This window comes from Oreochromis aureus, linkage group 8 (assembly GCF_013358895.1).
Source record: "Oreochromis aureus strain Israel breed Guangdong linkage group 8, ZZ_aureus, whole genome shotgun sequence".
Taxonomy (NCBI): domain Eukaryota; kingdom Metazoa; phylum Chordata; class Actinopteri; order Cichliformes; family Cichlidae; genus Oreochromis; species Oreochromis aureus.
Window position 1 is genome coordinate 1,878,536 of NC_052949.1, and position 26,842 is coordinate 1,905,377.

General features: G+C 40.5%; 2 protein-coding genes across 2 annotated transcripts in view; both read right to left on the reverse strand.

Moving 5' to 3' along the window:
* Positions 1 to 9,535: 9,535 nt before the first annotated feature.
* On the reverse strand, positions 9,536 to 10,878 carry LOC116328468 (microfibril-associated glycoprotein 4-like). The gene is made up of 4 exons (XM_039616761.1): positions 10,853 to 10,878; positions 10,326 to 10,453; positions 10,035 to 10,202; positions 9,536 to 9,811 (listed from the first exon to the last, which is right to left on the reverse strand). The coding sequence occupies exons 1-4, from the start codon at positions 10,876 to 10,878 to the stop codon at positions 9,558 to 9,560; spliced, it is 576 nt and encodes a 191-aa protein (XP_039472695.1). The 3' UTR covers positions 9,536 to 9,557.
* Positions 10,879 to 23,591: 12,713 nt separating this feature from the next.
* The window catches only part of LOC116315967 (neoverrucotoxin subunit alpha-like), a 32,501-nt gene continuing 29,250 nt past the window's right edge, over positions 23,592 to 26,842 (reverse strand). Inside the window, exon 3 of the mRNA XM_039616054.1 lies at positions 23,592 to 24,178. Coding sequence (XP_039471988.1) covers positions 23,631 to 24,178 — 548 coding nt within the window. The 3' untranslated portion in view covers positions 23,592 to 23,630. The remainder of the gene's footprint in view (positions 24,179 to 26,842) is intronic.

Sequence of the window (26,842 nt, forward strand, 5' to 3'; positions counted from 1 at the left end):
CGTCACTGACATTTTACTCAAAGTCACCACAGTTTCGTGTTTCTCTCTTTCCTCTAACATCATGGTATGTGGTTCGAGATTTTGCTGCAGTCAGCTGACCGTTGGTCATTTTACCAACTAAAAGAGGAACTAAGACAACAGAGTAACCCTAACCCTACTCAACATGTAACACGGATCTATAAACTTGGGCAAAAAGATGCAGGACGTGCAATAAGTATGATTTAAAACCTGAAAAGAAATGGGAACCTAAAAATCGTGGTTCATGTTGTGAAAAACTCACCAGTTGGTTCTGTCCAAACGTGTACTTTAGAATAGAAGAAATTTGCGATCCCCTCTACCATTTTTATAAGCCTTTTTTATAGCCACATTAAATATGAACTCTAAATATCAAGGATAACATTTAAATGTTTCAGTTAATGTTTTTACTGCTGTCTAATTTTTGTATATTAACCAATGTTGTCTAAGGAGCTTTGCAAGAAAGCGACTGGACTTCATTAAGTTTCTTGAAGACGGTTCACGTCTCATCCAAGAAGCTTCTTCAGTCCTAAACCACATTAATTAATGTTGTTTTATAAGGCACTGGCTGAACAGACAAAACAGAAACTCTGAAAGTTTTCATTTTAAAAGGTGCTTTACATAACTTTTCTCAACAACTATACTTAATAAATACAGTGTTGTGCTTGACTGATGGAGCTTATTCATCTGTGGCAAATAGAGAAAGGATTCATGTTTGTAAAATTCCCTGGATTGTGTGTTTTCTTGAATTTCTTGAGTTTCTTCTGGCAACATGTTCAAAATAAAGATTCAATCAAGATCAAGATCAATTCCACGTAGGCAGTTTAACCAAATATGAAAGCCAGTTTGTATAATTTCAATCCAACATGAAGCCATATTGTGGTTAAGACACCTTGTCATCATACACCAAAAAAATTGTTCAAAGCTACAAGATTATTTTCAAGTACAAACGTTCAATCTGAATGTTATTACACCAAGAAATGAAGGTCATAAACACTGGTGACAATGAATTAAAACTGCAGAGCAGTCTTACAGAGGGTTTTTTGCAGGCCAATCTCATGAGCCCCCGCATCCTCAGGACCTTCTATCGCTGTGCCATTGAGAGCATCCTCACTGGATGCATCACCACCTGGTACGGCAACAGCACCGCTTACAACCGCAAAGCTCTCCAGAGAGTGGTGCGGTGCTCTGAACGGATAATTGGAGGTGAGCTTCCCTCCCTCCAAGACATCTACAGGAAGCGGTGCCTGAGGAAAGCGGGGAGGATCATCAAGGACTCCAGTCACCCCAGCCATAAACTGTCCAGACTACTTCCATCAGGCAGGAGGTTCTGCAGCATCCGGTCCCGAACCAGCAGACAGAGCTTTTGCCATCAGGCCATCAGACTGCTGACCACTTCATAGACACCTCACCTTCACTTACCGGAACTTCAACATTATGCACTCCACACTGTACATAACTGCCACTTGTTTTGCACAATATCCAACTGCTGACCTCTGTATATTTTATATATTTATTTTATTTTTACTCTATTTAATTTGTAAAACATGTATATATACACACACACACACACACACACACGTAGATATACAGATTTAGTATGCACATTCAGTAACATGCATACACTCTTATATTGTACATATATTTATTCATATAATTCTCAGGTTTAGCCATTCTTATATTTTGCTTGTTCTTATGTTTTTGTATTTTGCACACCTCTGTTGCTTGTGAAGCTTGCACACAAGAATTTCACTCACATGTACTGTACCAGTGTACCTGCACATGTGATGTGACAATAAAAGTGATTTGATTTGATTTGATGGTGTGACTCAGTGACATACAAGTCCATTAGTACCTACTCGAATCATCTTGCGACGGTTACAAGGTTTTCCATTAGGTCATAATACCTGGTACCAGGTGATCGCTCCAAATGTTCCGAGATTGGCTGGTCAGTGGCGTCAACGATGAGTCATGAAAGTGCCTCATTCATGGAAATCAAAACCAAACTTTTTTAAACCAAGCAACGTGGGAAATCGCTAAAAAAACAAAGCTGTGGTCCCCGAGTCTGATTAAAAGCCACGGCAGGTTTATCATCGTGCTATGACGAGTCAATCAGAGTAGGTGCTAATGGAAAAGCGGCTAAGGTGTTATTTGGGGGCAGGTTATGGCATTGGTGATGTATGTGAGTGAGTGCTAAATGAAAGTAAAAAGAAACTGAATTTGATTGTAATGAGCACAGAACTGGATAGCAACATGTTTAATGTAATCACAATTGCATTACTAGATTACAAAAGTAAATATATTCCATTCTCTTTACAAATTAAAATATTAATTGATCACACCTGATTACTTATTTAACCCAGCTACAGCGGGGACACAAGCCTCGATAAATGAGGATTGGGATTGGGTCAGAAAGGGCGTCCAGTGTAAACATGCAGATCAGCACAAATGAGATCTCCATACTGGCGTGGTCGGGGCCTGGATTATCAACGACTGCATCCAGTGCTGTTTGCGAACAAGGTGCCAAAAGAAACTGAGAGGAATTATGAAGTAACTTGGATGAAGTGGTAGAGACAGTCCTTAGGCAGGAGAGAGTGGTGACTGACACAGACTTCAATGGACATATACTTGAAGGAACAGAGCTGATGAGGTGGTGTTGGGTAGGTCTGGTGTTAAGGAGAGAAATGCAGAAGGACGCATGGTAGTGGATTTTGTCATTGAAATGGCTGTGGTGAAGAGGGAGGACAGCCTGTGACTCAAAGATTGAATAATGCGACTCTTTTATGTCACATAATATTCAGTTGTACTCATCATTTCATTTAAATGAAATGTCTAAACTCCACAGTTTGTTAAAGTTTGTTAAAGTGACTAGACAGTGTTAAATGGTGGTTCGGAGGCAGTTTCCTTCAATTAAATCAAGACAAAACTGAAATAATGATCATTGCAAATGCATGTCTGGGAAAAAGGAGACACTTGGACCTCTTGGTTCTTTGGGAAAATCCTCTGTTAGGAATCTTGGCATAAATTGCGGGCAAGATGGCGCTTGTGTTTGACTGTACCTCTGCCTTTGTTCATGTGTTTGTTTACTTTACATGTTGTGTAAGTGTTTTTGCTACAATTTTGTTCAGCATCATCACCCTTCAGCTTTATGACTGTCATGCGTCTTTGGCGAACAAATCTGCCCTGGATAATTTTCAGAGTCAACAAAATGAGGCTGTTTCCCCACCACTGCTTGAGCGCGGCGCAGCAACCAGTATACCTTCATTCTTGCAGATCAGCTAATTTTTGCTTCAGAGGCCTCATCAGAGGAAGTGGGGGAAGAGAGCCAGCTTTCTTGTGCTGCTTCGTTGGATTCAAAGAGAAGTGGATCTTCAGGAGTTTCATTCCTGGGCTGCTGCCGGTAAGATTCACCTGAGACTTGGAGCTGGATTAATCCCCACCACCCCCATGTTTACCACCCAGGCTGTCATCTGAAAGCATGAAAAGCCACGGCTCATTGTGGCAGGAATCCTGATTTGCTGCTTACTCCATATTGGCTACTCTACACCTGTTTCTGTGGGTCGCCACATTAAAATGATGTTAATTAATGCCTGCTCAATTGCCAACAAGTCCTATATCTTAAATGTCTTGTTCTGTGCAGAAAAGCTTGACTTTATGTTTATGTCTGACACATGGCAGCGTAAAAATGAAGTCACACATCTTTTAGAGCTGTGTCCCGCAGACTGTTCATTTCTCGGAGCACCTCGGATATCTGGACGAGGAGGTGGAACAGCTGTAATTTTAAAAAAGACATTTTTATGATCTCTTTGAGCTGTTACAATTATTTTGAGATGATTATGATACAAAATAAAAATAAAATAAATAAAAATAAAAATATATCATACACAACATGATATAGAAAAACAAATGTGGATTTTGTTATAAGGGTTAATGAACATCTTGGTTCCAAAAAAATCGGAATTTTCTGGCTGTTTTTTTGATAGGTTCAGTCTTACATGCTGCTACTCACACTGCTGGGCATACTCTAGACTTGATCTTCACTTATGGTGTTTCCCTCGACCACTTGACCTTAAATTACGTTGTTTTTAGTGACCATAGGTCCGTCTCTTTACATGTGTCCATCAACTCAGAGTCTCTTCCCACTTAATATTTCTAAGTTTTCTTCTCATTTTAATTTCAAAACTTCTGATGATGTTGACCTCCTTATTAATTCTTTTATTGAACATTGTCTTGCCATTCTCAATCAGGTTGCTCCTTTCAAAACTAGGCATTGCTCTGTTAGCTCTCACACACCCTGGTTAAATAATTAAACTCATGGACTTCGACATTCCTGTCAAAAAGCAGAGCGTCTGTGGAAGTCCACTGGTCTGGGTGTCCATCGTGAACACTTCAGAGAACTTCTTCACTTATGTAATGAGTCAGTGAAACAGGCGAGATCCTCTTACTTCAATAATCTTTTAAATGATCATGAGAATCATCCAAGGGTATTAATTTCACGTCTGCGATGGCAGACGTGTAGTGGTGAGACAAAGGACCCAAGTGAGGTGACTGACTTACAAGTGAGAGCTTTATTTACAGTAGGTGGTGAAATACAAACAAAACTAAGAAAGACTGACATGGAGCTAACAGAACCTAAACTGGGTAAAGCTAGGAATAAAAAAAATAACCTGAAGATGGCAAGCAGAGGTGACACAGGGAATAGGCAGGAGAAACACAGAGGTAACACCAGTGTTGGGTAAGTTACTTTAAATTAGTAAGTTACATTACTAGTTACTTCTCTAAAAAAGTAACTCAGTTACTTCAAGTTACTCGTTACTTTCAAAGTAACTAGTTACTAGGGAAAGTAACTTTGGTTTTACTCAGAATTCTCTTGTTAATGTGTTGCTTCCGTAACTGGATACCCAGCCAGACTGCCAGTCTTCTAGCTTGCTTACTTGCCACATGTGCACTGTGCCACCTACCAATAGAAAGGAAAAATAATGTGCACATTTCCACGAGAGAAATCACGCCTGGACCGTCGTTGACCGCCGCCATGATTCTAGCCTGCTTTTACATCCAACACAAAAACTGCAGTCGTGGTGCTTTTGATTGTACTCAGAACTTGGAAATTCTGCCTTCTGAATAGGAAGATGTAGGTAACACCAGACTGCAGATGAGCTGCATACAGAGCTGGACTGGGACAAAAAAATCGTCCCGGGCATTTTGACTAGAGACCGGCCCACCATTATAGGAAAAATCATAAAGCCTTTGAATGAAAATAAACACTGTTGTGACAGTGATGTACACTGTTCTGATGGTATATATGTATCAATCTATCAATTGTTTGTTGTAAGACTCAGATAATTATTTTTTTAAAAGTTAGACATTTTAAATGAGAATAATAAAGAAAAGTATTTCCTTGTCCCCCCCCTTTCCCTGTTAATGCCCTATCGGCCCCCCTGGCAACACTTTGCTAGACCCGCCCCTGCACAGTTACCAGCTGTCAGCTACGTAGAAAAGGATCCTGGTGTTATTTGTCTCTCAGAAACAGTTCATAACTTCCTTCAACTCATTCATGTCACCTAAAAGGTAAACCTGTTTCTCCATCAGCTGTTCAGCTCTGATGATTCAGTAAGGACATCTCCTGGTTTCATCTGCATGTTCCCTCTCACCAGATAACCAAACCGATATCATGACCAGCAGCTTTACAGCTGTGGCTCCAGCAAACATCAGCTGATACTAGAAATTAATATTAAATACATTCTAACAACAGCTGATCAAGCTTAAACGTGCTGCTGTTGTTTAGTGCGACATCCGCTGGTTTCCTCTTTCTGGCGCAAAGTGGGCGATAAATAAACAAGAGAGAAAAGCCGATCAGCTGATCATTGATCAGTTTCATGATTTAAGTAGAAACAGGAGAGAATGAGAGAAGAAGAGGCAGCTGTGCAGCTTCAGCTTTGTGTCTTTTTCATTGTAGCTGAAGTCCGGGACAAACTGTGTTCCTTTTCACCTCAGTACGAAACACATAATATTTTCTCTGAATACCAGACGATTCTGTTTTTTACGGGACGGTTGGAAACTCTAATAATTAACCGTATGAACAAAATAAAGTTCAACATCAGTAACATAGCACCCACCCAGCTGTATAGAAACTCCGTCATGCTAGCTAGCACGCAGTACGAAAATGTCAGCATACCGAAAATAAACTCCACTTAAACTTCGTTTATATCTGACTCCGATAGACTGCAGGTCATAACTTCTTACCTGAAGTTCAGTTCACCTGACACGCGGACCGGCGGCCGCTTCGGGTCTCTCCTCTTGCCTCCACTTTCCCTCATCCACCTGCTGGCTTCCACCACTTGCTAATGTTATTGAATCTGTGGAAGCTCGCGATATCCACCCACGAAGTAATCTAGTAACGAGCCTATCTAAATCCCAGTAACGAGTAACGCGTTCCTGGTTTTGGCATAATAACTAGTTACCGTGCTCGTTACCACAATAATAACGTAGTTACTGTAACGCGTTACTTAATAACGCGTTAGTCCCAACACTGGGTAACACAGGGGATGACAAGCAGACGGTCGAAAGGGGACAGAGAGAAGCACACTATAAATACACAGAGGGAAACAAGGGAATGGCACACAGGAGGGAGACACAGCTGAACCTCATTAAACATGAAGAGACAGGAAGGAAGCAAAACAGAATACATTGACATAAGACACAGACCTTCAAAGTACAACAGGAAGCACCACAATTCACAAAGACAAGACTAGACAAGGGGACACAGCTGACAGGGGAGGCATAAAAGCAGTGCTCCACAAGATATAACAGGAATTTAACCAAAACAAAAGACATTAATAATCAAAACATAAACAATGAATTATGCGACTCAGAACCACAACACTATTTGAAACTATCAACAGCATTGTTTCTCCAACATTTCAATATGCTGTTTGTAAATATGGTGATGAACGTGCGATCCAAAATCTCCTCAAGTGCTTCCCCTTATGAAGATGTCCCCGTGTTTCTTGGGTCATTTACTTCTTTTTCTCCAATCACACTCAATGACTTAACTACAGTAATAAGTCAAATGAAATCCTCATCATGCTTTTTACTGCCTCCCTCTGTCCTGTCTGGGACTCTCACCGGTATTGGTCCCACATTGCTATCCATCATCAACAGTTCAGATACAAGGCTTTTTTTCTGTCCCATTTTACACATGCAGAGGTAACTCCTCTATTGAAAAAACAGAATCTAGATCTTAGCTGTACTAGTGATTATCGGCCTATTTCAAAATGGCCATTTATAAGCAAATTATAAATTGTAGAAAATCAGTTCAGGTCCTTACTCTGCAGATTACAGATTTTTGACCCTTTTCAATCTGGCTTTCAAAAGCAGGACTCCACTGAGACCGCTCTCTTAAGGCTCTATAATGATTTATTAATGGCTTCTGATGCAGGAAATTGTTCTGTGATCATTCATCATCAAATCCTACTCAACAGGTTGAAGGTTTTGGCAGGTATATCTGGTGCTGCCTTAGACTGGTTTTCTTCGTACTTATCAGACAGGACAGACAGGTTCACCTCTAACATTGCCTGTGTGGGGTTCCACAGGGCTCAGTTTTGCGTCTATTATTGTTTGCATTTACATGCTTCCTTTAGCTGGCATTCAATCCTTGAGTGACATTTCTATCATTTCTATGCAGATGATATTTAGCTGCATATGTCCTTTAAGCCTCATCAGCTGGATAGGCTGTCCACCCTAGTCCAGTGCTTAACTCTGATTGGTTTCCTAGCAACTACCTTGTTTTAAACACAAACAAAACTAGGACCATGATCATGGCTCCTCCTGGACTACGTTCTAAAATCAGTCAGGTTCTTGCCTCTTTCTGTCCTTCTGCTAAGTCAAACATTCAAAATCTTGGAGTAGTATTTGATTCTTCTCTGGCTCTGGACTCAAATGTAAAATCTTTGTCAGATTCTTGTTTCTTTCATTAAAAGAACATTTCTAAACTGCGACATATGGTCTCCTCAGCTGAACTGGAAAAATTGTTCATGCATTTGTGTCATCGTGGTTAGATTATTGTAATGCTGTTTACCAGCTTGGATAAATCATCTCTTTCTCACCTCCAAGCTATACAAAATGCAGCAGCCAGACTACTAACACATTCTAGCAAGCATGCTCACATTACTCCTATTTTATATTCTTCACATTGGCTCCCGATAGATTTTAGAATTCATTTTAAAATTCTTGTTTTAACATACAGAGCCCTAAATGACCAGGCCCCAGATTATTTATCCCAGCTTCTTATTTAATATACCGGTGCTTGTTGTCTCTGCTCACAGAGAGAGGCTGACAGAGCCTTTCAGTCTGTGGCACCAAACTTTTCTGTTTAAACAAGTCTTCTGTGATTAACGCTTTAAAAAGAAATATTTACAATTAACCTTTCGTATTGTCCATATTGTCTGTTTTGTTACTTAACTGTTTGTTAAGTTTATTTTAACCTTTGTGTACAGCGCTTTGTGATTGCCTGTCTATGAAGAGCGCTTCATAAATAAACTTACTTACTCACCTGGAGATGCACCTTGGCAGAATCTAATTGATGAGACAGGGGAAACAAAATTAAATATTACACACACGAGATGAGGGACTGTCAAAGTAAAACAGGAAGTCACCACCACTGAACCAAAATTCAAAATAAATAGTTTTTCTCAAAAATGACTTCCGGCAAGAAAGTGTCAGTACTGATAAATGATCATAATTATAATGTTTCAGACTGTCTGAGCCAAAACTGAATCGAATCGGAATCCAGTCGATTATATAAATCAGTGACGAGACCCAGCCCTAGTGCCGAGGTAGGTCTCCCCAACAGAATTTGTTTCCCCTGCCTCAGGAGCAGCGCTGGGCTCTCCAAATCACGGGCAAACAGTATCCCACATTCTTAATTTGTGGTTCACAAACACTTCTTATGACTAAATGCACCTGAAATTTTGGAGATGTTAGCTCTTTATACAGTAAAGTTACAGTGGGATACAAATAATATCAGGCTGATCCTGCCACGATTTGTTCCCCTGGTTCAAGTCATGGACAAACAGCATCCCACAGTTGTTTATGTTTTTGAACCCATTTTGCACAGAGAGGCATTTTTTTTGAAAAATGTATTGACAGCAATGTTGAATATTATGACACAGGAGAAAAAAACAACAACTACATATAAAATAATTACATAATAAAGATGGTTTGTTTTTCTGTTATTTCAGAGATGTAGTAGTGTTTTTATTGCAACCTGTAATTTATTGCAGTTTACTTTTACTTTTAAAAGGCTTGAGGTGTGAAATAACCTGCAATGAAGTTGGAAAACAAAATATGGGTGTGCTGACCTCATCAACATGTCCTGAAGTTCTCCAGAGGCTGGTAATGAACTAATCATGTGATTCAGGTGTGCTGACTCAGGGTGCGATCTAAAACCTGCAGGGCACCAGCACTCAAGGACTGGAGTTGTCTACCTCTGCCTTAGACCTTGTTGTAAATATTCATGTCACAGATTTGTTTGTTCTGCAGATTTACTGCAGAGGGCGGATCTTCATGCTGATGGTCTTCAGAGAGTAATCATGACCCTTCCACTGGTGCCAGGCCACACCAACAGCAAAGATAGTACCATCAGCCCCCCAACGATAAACCCCGTTAGGATTTGCATGGTGACAGCTGCTGTACCAGAACGGCCCCAGATATGTTTTTGCACAGTTCACTGACGAGCTGTCCTGGTCTCTGTCAAACGTAGAGAACTTTTGTCGATTGTGAGAATTCAGGGCATCTCCTGCAGAGACACAGATGAACAATCCCAACATTACCTTTAATCCCAGTCAGACTGATCAGCAGGTGTACTGGGAGTGTTCTCAGTGGACTACTTTTGGACCAGCCTCCTGTATTTGAGCTCCTTTCCCCAGGCACTGATTCATGACCTGCTGTTCCTACAGACTCTCCACAAGAATCCAGCACAAAATGTCACTTTAAACTTAGTTAAATATGTATTCACCCACCTGCCCCTCCATCAGTGAATCCAGACACATTCAGCCTGTAGCCGTCAGACTCTCCGTTGATGGAGAACGAGGAGTAACGAGCAAACACTTTGTTTCCATCAAAATCTTCCATGTTGACCATCAGCTCGTACCTTTTTCTCTGCGTCAGGTAGAAAACATTTTCCAAACCTGGAGAGAATCATAAACATTTTAAACTCGTTGATCAAGTCTTTATGCTTATACCACTACCCCTGAAGGTTCTACTTTATGAAGAGAGAACTTAATGACTGATAAACAGCACCCAGTCCTCACCGAGCCAGTACTCTCCAGCAGCGTTACCAAAGCCCGTCTTGTACTGATCCCAGGGTCTGTAGAAGTTCACCGAGCCGTCCAACCTCCTCTGGAACACCTGGGGAGGAGGCAGGAAGGTGGTTAGTAAACTCTAAAGAATGATCCATGAGGTTAGTAAGGAAAATATTAAGTGTGTTTTTAACATTAAAACTGTGGTTTTCTACAGGTTTTAAATTGGTGGATGTTGATGTTTAAGCCAAAGGGCGAGTTCACTTTGAGGATACAATTGCTTAACTAATCAAAGGTAATTCTGTAGAGGTGGGCGGATCGATCCAAATACCGACAGTATTGATACCAATACAGGTGTTAGTATCGGATTGATACCAGTGCAACAGAACCGATGGTTTGTTTCTATTCTCTTAGTTCAGTTTGTAGCCCAGTGCACTCTGTTAAATTAATAATTTCTTTTGGGGGGGGGGAGAAAATATTTGTCAAACATGGGCTATGAAAATTGTCACGCACAGCACATGTAAACATCAGCTGTTTACCCAAAGTTCTTCAGAGACGGGCACATCCTGGGTCTGTGTTTGGGTTTAGACGGTTGGGCCATCTGAAAACAATTTAGCTGCAGTTCTAACAACTGCTTATTTATGCGCATGCTTACTTATTTATTTCTTGTTTGCTTGCTTGTTTTTTTTTTTAAACACCATAGTTAAAAAGGTTTGAAATTTTCTTTCAGTGTTGTTTGCCTTAAAATTTGGCATTGTGAAAAAAGAAAAACAAAAGAAAAAGCCACGACTGTGCAGTTTTTCTGGTAGCATTTATTTTCTTACACATAATAAAAAAACCAAGTCCTGTCTTTTAAATGTCCATGTTGCTCTTTACATAAACAAATCTCCACAGGAGCAAAATAATTTGAGCACATTGTCATTAAATACAAACAAACAAACAAGGAACTGTGTTGTTTTTTAAAACTGTCTTTTAAAATATAATATTTATGGGACATGTGCCTCTCACAAATGATCAGTTTATTATTTGGTTAAAGATGTGAACGTACTAGAATACATGAAGCCATCAGTGTGCTTTTGCTTAACAGCAGCTTTTCAGAGTGTGAACTTCTTTCTGTCCTCTGCATTAATAATGTTTTAGTTTCTGGCTCAAGGACAACTTGTTGGTAAAAGCCTGCAAGTATTTGTGTCACGGTCCTGGGTCGGTGACCCAGTGTTTTTGGTTTTGTACTTTTTCTGTTGATTTTATTATGAAGTATGGCTGTCTGTTTTGGTTCTGTCCTAGTATTTCAGCTTCCTAGTTTGGCAGTGCTTCCTGAGTTCTTGTTTTTAGGTTGTGTTATTTGGTTTCCCGGTGTTTATTCTGTGCTCCCTCTTCTCTGTGTTCCTTCTGTCTGTCCGTGGTGTTATTTTGTCTGCTCATGAGTCTGCGTCTGTTTGTTCCGTGTCTCGTCTGGATCTCTCTGTCTGTCGCGTACTTGTTTTGCTTTGTAGGTCTGTGCCTTATGTCTGTGCGTTCAGCTTTGTGCTCTCCCTGTCTCATCAGTGTAATCAGCGTCAGCCGTGTCTCCCAGCTGTTTCCTCTTAGCTCTGTTCACCTCTTGTATTGAGTGTCTGCGTCTTCCCCTGCTCGTTGTCGCGTCATACCCTCACTTCTGCTGTGTGTTCTGTTTGCCAGCCTGGCAACCTGTTTAGTTTGTTCCATTCTCCTAGTTTATTGAACATTGCTTTTGCAAGAAACAATATTAATATAAAAATGGAATTGCTATGTGTAATTTATTGTAACTACATTTTAAAAAGTTACTAACAATAATATTTATGTAACAATGTGCATGGACAGTTTTTAGTAGGAAAAAATATTAGAAACATTAGAATAACTTAAATTTAAATAATTTAATCACTTAATATCACTAAAAACTTTTCACTGAACTTACGTTATTTGGCCTTAATTAAGCTTTTAGAGGAAAAAGTAAATCATGTTGTTTGCAGCAGAGTAATTGAGTTGGGCTAATTATAAAAATGTCTCATTGGATTTACTCAGTCGTGGCTGAGTTGGAATTACTGAAAAACATCAATGCAAACTGTTACCTTTGTTTTTTGATGAAGTTTAGCCGATGTATATTTATAGTGTAGTGGGGTTAGGGTTAAAAACATCAATTAAAAAGACTGAATCAGTAAATATTTAGTATGAAATGAGAGACTGAAGGCGTGATGGAGTGGTCATTAGGACTGTCGCCTCACAGCAAGACGGTCCTGGTTTTAATCCATGTTCTTCACTTTCTCTCCAGCTACTCCGGCTTCATCCCAGACTCCAAACACTGTGCACAGGTAAGTAGTAGAGAGGGCATGATACCACTTTTTTATGTCCGATACCGATATCTTAAATTTGGATATCTGCTGATACCGATATGAATTCAATATAATCTATGTTATAATCAATAAAACAGTTTTTTAATATCTCGCTGCATTCTGTATACGCTCACACTCCAGGGCTCGCAAAATCGCTAGCCCGACGTCCCGGGGCTAGCGAATTTTCCAGTCGGGCTACCAAAATCTATCTCAGCCCTGCCCGTCGGGCTATCACAGGAAGGGAAAATATATGTCAATGCTTTTGCATTCTTTTGAAAATGTAGCTGAGTAATTATGTCATTGGCATCGATGAGCCACTGCCAATATGTGACACATTGAAATCGCGTTTGAATTTGTGCTTGTTTTTCGCTTTCACTTTCACTTTGCGATCGCACGAACGGTGTGTAGAGAGCGGCAGTACTGATTGGTGAGTGACGATTAATTGCGCACCAATTCCTCTGACATCGTCTTATCACTCATTAGCTACTATTCAAACGTGACAAGTGAAATCTCCCACAGCAAGCTTAAACATGTGAGAGGTTGATTGCGCAGAGAATCGCTGACCGTTATGTGAGTACGTGTGTAAAAGCAGCAGGATTTACGCCGGTATTTTAGTTCTGCTGAGCCAAATAAGACAGGTCAGGGTGACGAAGGGGCAGCCAAATAAAAGCCTACCACAAAACGGAAAACTTATGACAAATCAGACTGAGGCAAAAAGAAAGCTCAGCTTTTTTGGTTTCATGGACAAAAGAATTTCTGTGGCTGGAATATGACGAGCTAAATAACATGATGTTCTGCCGGGTGTGTTGTGAGTTTCATTTCATTTGAGTCGACAAGCGCCTTTGTAACTGGGACCAGTAATTTTAAGAAAGACCCCATCAGAACCCATGAGAAATGCAAGAAATGCATTATTGCTCAGTCTGCAATATCTTTCCCAGAACAAACAGCAATTGCAACAAACATACTAAAAATAAACCAAGCAGAAGTCCTGAAAAATCTTTCAAAAGCGTACTATGTTGCAAAGAGTGAACTACCATTGTCAAAATTTAGCAGTCTTTGCAAACTTCAAAAAGCAAATGGCCTCGATCTTGGTTCCCCTTGCCTCTTACCCGTGACTTCAGTGGAAATTTCAGATTCAGGATCTGACACAGATTCATGTTCTACACAGTTCTTACAAGTTCATAGAAATTTCTGTTCAATTAGAATCAAGTATTTGAGTTGATGACTGTGATTTTTATACAGTTGTTGTGATTTGTATTTTAACAACTTTCTGATTAATTTTTGTTTCCGTTACAATATTATACTTTAATGTATAATATTGTAAAGGAAGCAAAACATTAAAAAATTGCTCTCTTTTTTATTCGGGCTACTTAAATTTATTTTGGGCTACCAAAAACTGAAGAGTGCCTGCCCGAAGGGCTACCAGGGATTTTGAAATTTTGCGAGCCCTGCACTCAAATTTAGAAAACAAAACACCAAAGCTTTTCTATTATACTTGTATGCAAAAAATACAATAAATCCAAAATATTTTGCAGTTCAGCAATACTGATGTTTTTATTTAAACTTTAAGCGGAAATCTAAGTTTGTAAGTAATATTCAAAAAGTAAATTAAAATGCAGTTTTATGCAGATTTCAAAAACTCTTTGGTTCTGAAAAAAGGAAATGCAGTATCAGCACAAAATAATGTTTATATTCAACAACTTAAAAAAACAGGTTGCAACATGGACCCTTTTATACTTAAAGCTTGACATAAACAGACATCCAGAGTGGAAAGCAGTGCAAATTAATGCAAACACGGCTTCACGACACTTACCTTTTATCAAGATGGATGTCAGTGTGAGCTGTTTCTGTCACATTTAACCTGACAACCGGGCAACTGACTGCACTCAGACCAAAGGGGGCTGAACAATTATGCACACCCCACTTTGCAGTTATTTATTTGTAAAAAATGTTTGGAATCATGTATGATTTTCGTTCCACTTCTCACGTGTACACCACTTTGTATTGGTCTTTCACCTGGAATTCCAATAAAATTGATTCATGTTTGTGGCTGTAATGTGACAAAATGTGGAAAAGTTCAAGGGGGCCGAATACTTTTGCAAGCCACTGTATATGATTATAGAGGTAGATCAGACAGGCACGGACACCATCATAAAGACAGTACTCCATAACTCAAAGGCCCAGGTGCAGCCCGTAGCAAATAGTACACCAAATGACAAAACTACTACGCCGCCATTGGTCACATTGTCAAGACAGTTGGTTACATATATATATATATATATATATATATATATATCCTCCCCAGAGGATGTCATGCAGATAGAAACCGGTTATACAGATAAAAACACATGGCTGGATTGGATAGCTTACACAGCCAAGTCTAATAACATGTCAGAGTGTGTGGCCTGCTCTGCAGCATGACCCACACTGTTCACAGTGCCTGCCCCTTAATTGCTCTGGGAGGAGAGGCTGTGTTTTGACTGCATGTTACGGCTCCACTTGAAGGAACAGGTAAATCACCACTGCACCACTTTGAATACATCCATCCCATTAGTTAGGGGGGTGTTACTCCTCCCGTGTTTTCCCCAAGGGATGGCAACTACACCAGCTTAACCAAGGTAAGTGCAACTCTAATAAGAACTCCAGATGATTCATGGTGCAGTAAAATGGTAAATGTCACAGAATGGACAAACATGAGCAGCATTAGTGTTGCTCGCACTGACCTGTTCTGGTGGTGTGGTGATAAAATCCAGAGAAATACCCTGCCTAGTGGCTGCTCAGGAACTTACGCCATTGTTAAATTAGCACTCCCTACAGTGTTATTGTGATCTCATGCTACCGCAGAGACCTGTGCTAGTAGAACCTGTAAGGCCACTTCATAGGACTAAAAACTCCCCAACCTACATAGATGCTATAGATGTCCCTAGAGGTGTTCCTGATGAGTCTAAATTAGTTAACCAAGTCACGGGAGGGTTTGAATCCATTTTCGTATGGATAACCTCTAATACGAACTAGAGATGGCACGATACCACTTTTTTATGTCCGATACCGATATCATAAATTTGGATATCTGCCAATACCGATATGAATCCGATATAGTGTGTTTTTTAATCAATAAAACTTTTTTAAAAATATCTTGCTGCATTTTGTATAAGTTCATAATCAAATTTAAAAACAAACAAACACTAAAGCTATTCTGTTACACCTGTATGCAAAAAATACTCTCAACCCAAAATATTTCATAGTTCACCAATACTGACAAAAGAATTTCCCTCGGGATAAATAAAGTTCTTCTTATCTTATCTTACTGCTCAATCTAATAAAGTTAAACCTGCACCATCCTCCCTATTCTGGTATTTTAAAGAGTACTTAGCAGAAATATTAAGCAACCTAACTGATAGGGTTGTCAACTCCCAGCAAAAAGAAATAGGGAACCACCCCCCACCCTCTGCCTCGCGATGCTTAATCGACGTAATCAACTTTAATTTAATGTACATGTAAAAAAAAAAATGCACAGAAATCAGTTATTTCTCTACAATAATTAAATAGATTCAACATCCTTCTTCAACAGAATTGCAGACTGCACAGATGGTACCTTCCCAAAGGAAAAAATACTATAGCTTACTAGGGTATATTAGACTTAATAGTTACTATATACAGTAATGGAGTTCTATACATTTTACATCAGATTAAAACTTTGGGTGTAAGATTCACAAGTTTTGTGAGGTGCTTTTTTGATATTTAATGGATCGGATTACATTTGTTATTTCTCTCCGATATCCGAGCCAGTAATTTAGGTCAGTATCGGACCGATACCGAAACGTAATATTGGATCGGTCCATCTCTAATACGTGAATGTGCTGCACTTTCATTCCGAACAATACAGCTCAGATGGCTGTGTAACCAGGGCCTAGGAAGGACACTGTCCTCCCAAATGGCAGAGGACTCTGGCATAAATAATCCCCTAAAGCAGGGGTCGGCAACCTTTCTGATGACGAGTGCCATTTAAAATTTCCTCAGAAGTCAATGTGCCATATAATTGCATTAGCAATAAATTTAATAACACTATATTAACAGCTACACACTATATAGAACAACTTTATAGAATTATATTTGTTCGCAGATGTTGGCAGCTATCAGCGAATAGTTATCAGATATTTTGAAAGAAAAAAGACTTTTTATCCATAACAGCAAATGAACTGTACAACAGAAAATGCAAATGCTCTTTATGGTCTCCTCACAACAGTGATAAGAAAAATAAACTGGGCCAATATGACATGTTTGTTAATACAGAGACACACATGTTAATGTGATCTCTGGTCTCCGAGTGTCCAGCATTCAGACGGCTACCTGAGGACACTCATGTGAGAGAAAATCTGCTCACACAGATATGTAGAGCCAAATACTGTCAATAAGGCCTCTGCAATGTTCTGAAGACAGTTAAACTTGTCAGGTAGTGATGTCCAGCAGGTGAAAATGCAGCTCCATGAACACGCACAGCTGTAGATTCCAGCTTCTTCGATGTTATATGTATGATTTCTATTCATTTTACGTCAGATAAAAACTTTGGTTGTAAGCTTCAGATAATTATTTAATAACAGCGAGACATTTTAAATGAGAATTAAAGCTGCAAGCAGCGTTATGAGGGCCCTCGCACCCCATCGCGTCGTGCCACGCCCAACACCTACAACCAGCACCTCCAATCAAATGTCACATTGATGGAATTCATGCATTTAACCACCAGCTAAAATTTCATCTCATTCAATGATGATTATAGTCGTCCCACTAGGTGGCGCTCTAACCATTACTGACAAATGGCATAACAAACATTTCCAAGCTCGAGTCTCATCATAACTGCGACCTCTGGGAGAGATTGGACATTGTGTTTTTGAGTGACAGCAGATTACTGCTTTTTGGTGAGGGATTGAAACTCCACGTGCCGCCATGGCCACCCCGTTTCCCTGAACATAAAAAGCTTCGCAATTTAACATCACAAAGGTCTTTGGATTCCATGCACTGGAGATCGCGTCAATCTGATGAAATCCCTTGGAGGAGTTCGTCAAAGTATGAGGCCTGAAAAGAGGCGAAAAAGTGGCTAAAATTACACCTTAATTTTAAAATGGCTGACTTCTGTAGAATTATAGGAATTTTTTTTGGGTTACTGTTCATAACCATCATCTTTATCATTGCATTAATTATCATTTCATCCAAGCATTTATTGAAGTGCTGGCATTAGGTTATAATTTGTATTACAGGGGTTATCATAATCAAATATTAACATGTTTATTACAGGTTGTTCTAAAATTTAAAGGTTTTCGAATGTTTTATATTCTTATACTACTGAAGTCTTCAGTGGGGAGAAGCTGACTGCAGGGACAGGAAGTTACATGCTTTTGCAGAAGTGAAACCGAAAGCAGAGTGAGTGCAAGCGAAGAGCAGGGTGTTTATTATGCATACTGCGGATTAAGCCTTAAGTAGTTGTGGTAGACTGAAACAGTTGTTATATATTTTACATATAAGTCAAGATCATTACACACAGGATGGCCTGAGCCTGGTTGGTTGCTTAAGTTGAGGTCAACTAAGGTTCAGAAAGCAGATGCAAACTCTGCACGCACAGACAGACAAATAGTGAGAGGTCATGACACGTCACGCAGCACACAGCATGCAGCGCCCCCTCCGCACGTGTACGCACAGACACACACACACACACACTGTTGGGGTGTAGGTGAAAGTTGACTGATGAAGCAGTAGATGCACGATGCGAGAGCTGAGCTGGCTTACGGAAACCACCGGGAGAAGATGGAAGCCAGTGTACTTTTTAATTGTGCCTTAAGTTGCACTAAATTAGAGCCAAAATGTCACCTTCACTTCCAAACACTCTGTTGGACCAATCCACAGATTTTTTGTTGTCTTGTCAAATAGAACATTTGTGGTTTTGAAGCTGATGTATGTGATGACGCAATGAGGGGCGTCACTAAATATACTCTGATGCATATAAAACTGTATTTTGATGTTAGGAGGATGAGATTGTGGGGCTGTCTGCTTACAGGGTCCGCTCATTCTCCCACGCTTTCAATGAAAAAATGTCATTTCATTAAAATCATCGTCTTTACCCTTTGGACCAGTGTGGTTACTTGCATTCCTCCTGTGTTTCCTTCCCGATATTTTTGAACCTTAACACTTCCTGTTGGATTTGGGATATTGCTCCAAGAGACTTTTTTGTACATCTTGATATCCTCCATAAGCTTACCAGGTTTCAGACTTATAAATAAAACACAGAGCAGGGGCTGATGTTTTGAAATTTTGTAGGGGGCGCTGTGGAGCCATTTTGCACTATTCAAGGAAAATGATCACATAACAAGAAAGCCCTCATCACATTGGAGGTTTGGGCCAAATTCCAAGACTTTTTAAAATTTCCAAGCCCCTGAAACCACTTTCGTCTTTCATGGTGAACGCGTTGCCACCAGGGTGCGCCGTTCAGTTTAAAGTCACAATTTTCGCACAGAAGCATCATGAAGGACTGATGGTGATACTCACCGCTTTTGAGGTGGCCACGATGAACCTGTGAAAATCAGTACAACAAAATGAAAGACATGACATTTCCTGTTCCCACTAGGTGGCGCTCTACGTATTCCTGACAATGGGCATATCAATCTGTTCAGGGCGGGTCTGACATCATCCCTGTAAAATCTGGTACTGATCAGACTGGATTTCATTGAGTTATACTAATTTGTTTCTTCATGGCGAGACCTCAATGTTCGCCATGCTGCTGGGGTCACACCCTTCAGCGAAAACTCACAGTTTTCACTGTAACCCAAGACAAACTCCTTAAGGCTTTCCTGGAGAAATTTGAGGCTGCAGATGTCACCCATTACAATACTGTACCCCAAAGTGTAAAACATGACATTTCCTGTTGCCACTAGGCAAACATGACACACTAAGATATGGCATGGCGCTGTCCCTGATGTCAAATATGGCACTTGAAATATGTTCAGGGTGGAGCCTTATCATATGTGTCCACTTTGGTTAAGGTGGGACAATGTATGACAGAACGAGAGGCAATAAGATTTTCATGGCGAGTCATCGAAATTCGCCGTGGCGCCACAGCCTCACCGTATCCCGAAAACTCAAAAGCTCCGCAATTTAACATGGCCCAGGTGTGTAGTTGACACTGACCAAATATGAAGCTTGTAACGATGAAATTCCAAGGAGGAGTTCGCAAAAGTTCGAGGCATGGAAATGGCAAAATTAGAGCCAAAATGTCACCTTCACTTCCAAATGGCGGACTTCCTGTTGGGTTTGCGTCAATGGGCCCACAGACTTTTTGTTCGTCTTGGCATAATACACATGTGTGCCAAATTTCATACATGTAGCTAAAATGATGTGTTCAGTAGGGCTGCATTTAACAAGGCATAGGTGGCGCTACAGAGCCATTTCCCAGTGCTCATATGTAAAACCATTAAAATACAAAATTTTCACCAGACCTGGCATGTGTGCAAAATTTCATGAGTTTTGAGCATGTTAAAGCCCTCAAAAAGGCAATTCATTTCAATAATAATAATAATAATAATAATAATAATAATAATAATAATAATAATAATAATAATAATAATAATAATAAACAGAGCACTTTTGTGCTCGGCTCCCTAATAATAATAATAATAATAATAATAGATATAATAGACTTCAAATGGCACTCTCGGTGCTCGGGCCCTAATAAGAAAGTATTTCTTTGTCCCCCCCTTTCCCTGTTAATGCCCTACCTGCCCCCTGGCAACACTTTTTGCTAGACCCGCCCCTGCACAGTTACCAGCTGTCAGCTACGTAGAAAAGGATCCTGGTGTTATTTGTCTCTCAGAAACAGTTCATAACTTCCCTTCAACTCATTCATGTCACCTAAAAGGTAAACCTGTTTCTCCATCACCTGTTCAGCTCTGATGATTCAGTAAGGACATCTCCTGGTTTCATCTGCATGTTTCCCTCTCACCAGATATACAAACCATCATGACCAGCAGCTTTACAGCTGTGGCTCCAGCAAACATCAGCTGATACTAGAAAGTAATATTAAATAAATTCTAACAACAGCTGATCAAGCTTAAACGTGCTGCTGTTGTTTAGCGCGACATCCGCTGGTTTCCTCTTTCTGGCACAAAGTGGGCGATAAATAAACAAGAGAGAAAAGCCGATCAGCTGATCATTGATCAGTTTCATGATTGAAGTACCAACAGGAGAGGGAGGGGAAAGAATGAGAGGAGAAGAGGCAGCTGTGCAGCGTAACGACAGAATAAATCCAGCTTTATGTCTTTTTCCATTGTAGCTGAAGTTCGGGACAAACTGTTCCTTTTCACCTCAACACGAAACGCGTAATATTTTCTCTCAATGAGGGACGATTCTGTCTTTTTATGGGACGGTTGGCAACTCTACAAACTAACCTTATGAATAAAATAAAGTTCAACATCAGTAACATCACAGCACCCACCCAGCTGTATAGAAACTCCGTCATGCTAGCTAGTACGCAGTGCAAGTTATTGTAACTGACTGTAAAAAGTCAGCACAACGAAAATAAACTCCACCTAAACTTGGTTTATATCTGACCCAGATAGACTGCAGGTCATAACTTACCTGAAGTTCAGCTCACCTGACACTCGGACCGGCGGCCGCCTCGGGTCTCTCCTCCTCCTGCCTCCCCTTCCCTCATCCACCTGCTGGCCTCTGTGGAAGCTCCGCCTTAGCCACCACCAAACAACTGAGTTATTTTTACACATCGGCCAGCATCTGGCCAATCCACCGCCTTTCATTGTTTATACCGTTACAAAGAAAAAAAGAAAGTCACCGGCCCACCGAGCAAATGCCCGGTATGTCTGATGGCCAGCTATGGTCGTGGCATCAGTTAACCCACAGCTGGCACGCGTGCTTAGGGTTGCCGACCCCTGCCCTAGAGGAATGGTTTAGCAGTAATTTTGGTAAGTATAAAGCCATAATAGTGTCTCTGTTGATGTCCATGGCCATCAACAGAGTTGATGTCTGTTGCCATACTCAGATGCTGTGGTTGATTTATCCCATTCCTCCACACCTTAGTGAGTAAGTTAATCACAACCATGCTGACAAAAGAAGATGAATCCCCTAATCTGCAGTTACGCTTATTACAGGCTGAGGATGATACTGATGATAGGGATGGTGATGAGAACAGTGATGGTGAAAGTGGTAACGGTGCATAAAGACCTACAAATGTTGACTGTGTTGTTTAGGTTGGCACCTCAGAATGACGCACATTGTGAACTCTCTGAGGATGCAATGTTGTTGATGTTGTTAGAAAATAATTTTTTGTATTTGATGTTTTGATTTGATTTACAGGCAAATTGTCATGTTCCTGGGTCGGTGACCAAGTGCTTTGAGTTTCTTGTGTCTCAGGGTTTTTGTTTTATGATCTTAGTTGTCTTTGTTGCCCCAGTTTATTCTATAGTCTAGTGTCTTAGTTTGGGTTTCTTGTATTCTATTTAGTTTTCTGAGTATTTAGTAGCTGCCCTCTGTGTCTCCTTTTTGTTGGTCTCTGTGTTTCTTAGTTGCGCTGTCTCCCCTAGTCAAGTCCGCATCTGTGTTACATTTCCTGTTTTACTTTGAAGGTCTGTGTCCTACGTGAATGTGCTGAGTTTCGCTTCCCTTGGGTCTCGTTATGTCCGATTTCTCCCAGCTGTGCTCCCCTGCTGTGTCCCATTCCCCTCATTATTTCCCAGTGTATTTAAGCCCTGTGTTTCTCTGAGTGAGTGCTGTGATGTCCCTCATGCTGTGTTTCTCCCTGTGTTTGTTTTGTTGGATTCTTCCCAGTTTAGGTTTTGTAGTGTTTTCTGTTCAGCAATAAAAGCTGACGTTTTGAGTTCAGTCCTGTTTCCAGTTAGTTTGTGTTTGGGTCCAATTCCTGCCTGCACACAGCCGAAACATGACACAAATGGGTGGAAATGTGATGGAAATTTCTTTATTTTATGTATTGATCACATGTTTTAATAATATCACTTTTGTGTCCCTTAGTGATATGCACATAGGATAGTATCACATATGTGTTTCACACTTTAATCACACACAGTTACGTATTGTAGGTTAGACTGGTACTCCCAGGCACCTAATAAAGTTTAAAAAAAAAAATAGGATTACCGAGTGGACAGTTATACTGATTGCCATAGTGTTCCACTATCAAAGTAAATCAGTTTGCATGTTTTGGCTTTTAGACAATAATACTGACTGCTACACAGTTGGACAGTATAGGGAAAAAAAGTAAAATAAAAAAATAACATGTTTTTATCATAACAGATTACCCCATTATTAACACTTTACATGTACAAATAATTATGGGTGCTTCACACCATCTGTGCAGGAATAAAATGTAAATAGTAAGACACATCAGTAATCAATTTCTGACAGGTCAGATTAACTGAATTTTGATTTCCCGTCGTCTGGAAGAATATAACAAAGCAAAAGTGAAATCTCATGAAATCATCAAGAGGTTTAACAGGATTAAACTGCACGATAAATGAGGGCACAAATGGCAAAAAGAGGCAGAAAGGTTTCGACAAACCAGCAGAGGCAAAAAAAAAAGTACTATAATGTTCTACAGCATTATTATATGGAAAAAACATTAATACTTTTGGAACTTTGCATGTATATGCTGCTTATAAAATTCTGTTTTTATATTGATCCATTACTGTCAAGCTATTAAACAGCAGTTTAAGCTACACACATCTAAATATCAAAACTTGTCTTCATTTGTAAAGTCAGCCGCTCTGCTGCAGTACACCTGTGCATGTTTGTGATTGGTCAGATGTTGCTAATACTCCTTGTGTCATGTGAACACACTTAGGCTAAATTGATAAACCCTGAATCACTTATAGTATTGATAGTGTTAGGGTAAGTTCAAGCGGAAAAAAGAAAGATATCCTAGATATGTTGACCCTGCTTCATAAAGCACAGCCTGGGATTACAGACACAGTGATATGTGGCAATTTTTATTTAAGTAGAATCCTGGGTAAACAGGCTCAGAGAATTTGGTTTTGAAGGTGTGAATGTGTCTCAGTTTGTCAGCTGACACTTCATAGTAGGACAGAGTGCCTGCGGGCCAGTCCAGAAACACTCCCAGTCGAGAGCAGCCAGGAATTGGACTAGGAATTGGGTTTCTGTAATGACGCTGATCTTGTGTATAGTAAGTAGGGTTTGAATCCCACAGGAATCCGAAGCACCAGGACATGTCATTCCATCCAAACCCACAGTTATCACCTTGCCCGATTCGCTCTAATCTTTTGTAGCAAACAGCAGAAGCAGGATTTAGACCTTTCTTTATGCTCCACTCCATCTCCCAGTAGCAGCGCCCATATAGAGCCTCTTTACACAGAACCTGAGGCAAAGTATCAAATCTCTCAGGATGGTCAGGATATGACTGCGCCCATCCGTACGTTGCCTTCTTGTTTCCTTCAGACAGAACGACATTGTAGTGCACTGTGTTTGGATCCAGGGTGAGATCGCAGGCATCTGATGGAGAGAACAAGACCTGATCATAATTACAATTCATGATGATGTCACTGATTCCTTCTTAATCTGTCCACTGCAGATCTACAGTCTGTGTTTAACACATTTCAGATCTAAATCACAATCTTATTTTATGGATTTTGCCTTTGAATCCCGATTCATGCATAGTGGTCACTACAGTGGGTGGCTGTAGCTCAGGAGGTAGAGCAGGTCACCTACTGATCGGAAGGTTGGTGGTTCGATCCCTGGCTCCTCCAGTCTGCATGTCAAGTATCCTTGGGCAAGATACTAACCCCAACTTGCTCTCCGATGCGTCCATCGGAGTATGAATGTGTGCGAATGTACTTAGTAAGCACTACGTATAGATAAAGTGCTTGTGAGAATGGGTGTGATTGGGTGAATGAGGCATGTTGTATACAGCGCTTTGAGTACTCCGTGAGAGTAGAAAAGTGCTATATAAGAATCAGTCCATTTACCATTTACAGTGGACAGCTATTCAAAGGCTGTTTTCTTGTATTTGTGGCAGTGTTGATGGTATACTTGCAAATAAACCACTACATTGGACACTGGTGTGTCTTTCCATGCCCTGCCACCCACTGGTCAGCCAGTGAGTGGCAAGGTTATATTTGTTGCATTTATGACATATTCTAAACAGCTTTGAAAGAGAAGCACCTGGACTTCTTTAAGTGTCTTGAAGACGTTTCACCTCTCATTCAAGAAGCTTCTTCAGTTCTAAGGTCAAATGGTGGAGAGTCCCAGATTTAAGTCGTAGGGAAGTGTCCCCCAAGGGGGTCATGAACCCCCTGTTGATTCTCTACCTAATCACATGGGCCAAGGTGTGAAAGTGGGTGTAGGTCACAATCAGCCAGGGTTTCGGGTGAGCTCATTGTGAAACCTGGCCCCACCCTATCATGTGATTTCCTGAGGTCAGATGGCCCAGGATGTGAGTGGGCGTTAAGGCGTCTGGGGAGGGAACTCAAAACTGGATTATAGATGGCAGACAGTTGGTGTCGTAAACCACCGCCTCTGTTCAAAGATGGTCGCTCACAGTGGACATAGATGGCTTCTTTCACTCCTCTTTCAAACCATCTGTCCTCTCTGTCCAAAATGTGAACATTGGCATCCTCGAAAGAGTGACCTTTGACCTTTAGATGCAGATGGACTGCTGAGTCTTGTCCTGTGGAGGTGGCTCTTCTATGTTGTGCCATACGCTTGTGAAGTGGCTGTTTGGTCTCTCCAATGTAGAGGTCCGGGCATTCCTCGCTGCACTGTACAGCATACACCACGTTGTTCAGTCTGTGTTTAGGAGTTTTGTCTTTGGGATGAACCAGTTTCTGTCTGAGTGTGTTGCTGGGTCTGAAGTACACTGGGATGCCGTGCTTGGAGAAAACTCTCCTGAGTTTCTCTGATACACCGGCTACATAGGGGATGACAACGTTGTTGCGTCTGTCTTTCTAATCCTCCCTCGCTGGTGTCTGATCTTCTTTTCTGTGCCTCTTTGCTGACTTTATGAACGCCCAGTTAGGATAACCACATGTTTTGAGGGCTTCCTTTACGTGTGTGTGTTCCTTCTTTTTTCCCTTCAGGCTTAGAGGGAACATGTTCTGCCCGGTGGTGTAGGGTCCTGATTACTCCAAGTTTGTGTTCCAGAGGGTGATGGGAGTCAAAGAGGAGGTACTGGTCCGTGTGTGTGGGCTTCCGGTAAACTTCAATGTTGAGGTTTTGTGGAATAAGGAATATTTTACTGCTACTTATACTTATTATTGGCATTATCATTGTATTAATTAACATTGCATTAAACCACATAACAAGCATTTGTAATAATACATATAATCAAGAAGCAGGCTTGAGTGAAGGCCTGAATGTATTCAGCTTCTTGTTGCATTTGAGTTTGCCTAGCAACAGGTGACGCAAAGAGGAGGACAAGTCCATGGGGACCTCAAAGGCCTGAGATCATCACCATATTTGGATGGATGCCAGAAAGGGGAACTTCTGTGTCTGCATTTATCTCTTAAAATTGCTCATTGTCTGTAAAATATGCAAATTATGTGTTTGTAAACGCATGAGGGCGCGTCATAATACCCTGATGTTATAAAAGCAATCTGAAGTGTATTTTTGGGTGGGGATTTACAACTGATGGTTTCCAGTGTACGTCTCCCCACGCTGCGTGTATTCATTAAAATCAATTGTTTGATCGACCTCTTCTGGACCATCATTGTTTTACTCTCGTCCTCAATTTCGAACCCGTAACATTTGGTGCATTGGCCGAGGGTTGAGGAGAGAGAGTTGGAGATTGAGACCGAGAGGGTCCGAGGCGCTCGAACGGACAGACACGAGTCAGTGGTCGAAGTGAGTGGACATAAGCCGGCTTATTCAAAGGTAAGGCACTACCTGTTGAATTATTTCCAAAATGTGCCAATTGGATATTACAAAATTAAAAGTTTACTCACTGAAATTACTGGTAAATGTCTGTTTTGATTTTGGTGAAAATCTCATGAGAATTGAAGTTGAAGTAATGATAATGAAACGTTGAAAATAAGTAAAGAGTAAAGAGAATAAGAGAAAATAAGTAAAGAGTAAAGAGAATAAGTGTATTTAAAGCAGTTGGACTGCAGAGTGAATTTAGAGTTATAGGTTATTGGCGAAGAGTTTGTGACAGTTAAGTCC

Bases quoted from the DNA above. Each gene is read 5' to 3' on its own strand.
- LOC116328468 (XM_039616761.1), bottom strand. From the start codon at position 10,878: ATGTGCCCGTCTCTGAAGAACTTTGG. The intron at 10,203-10,325 runs GTGAGGACTGGG...GATTCTCTCCAG, and splicing joins TGCTGGAGAGTACTGGCTCG to GTTTGGAAAATGTTTTCTAC. The intron at 9,812-10,034 runs GTGGGTGAATAC...GTGTCTCTGCAG, and splicing joins ATTCACTGATGGAGGGGCAG to GAGATGCCCTGAATTCTCAC.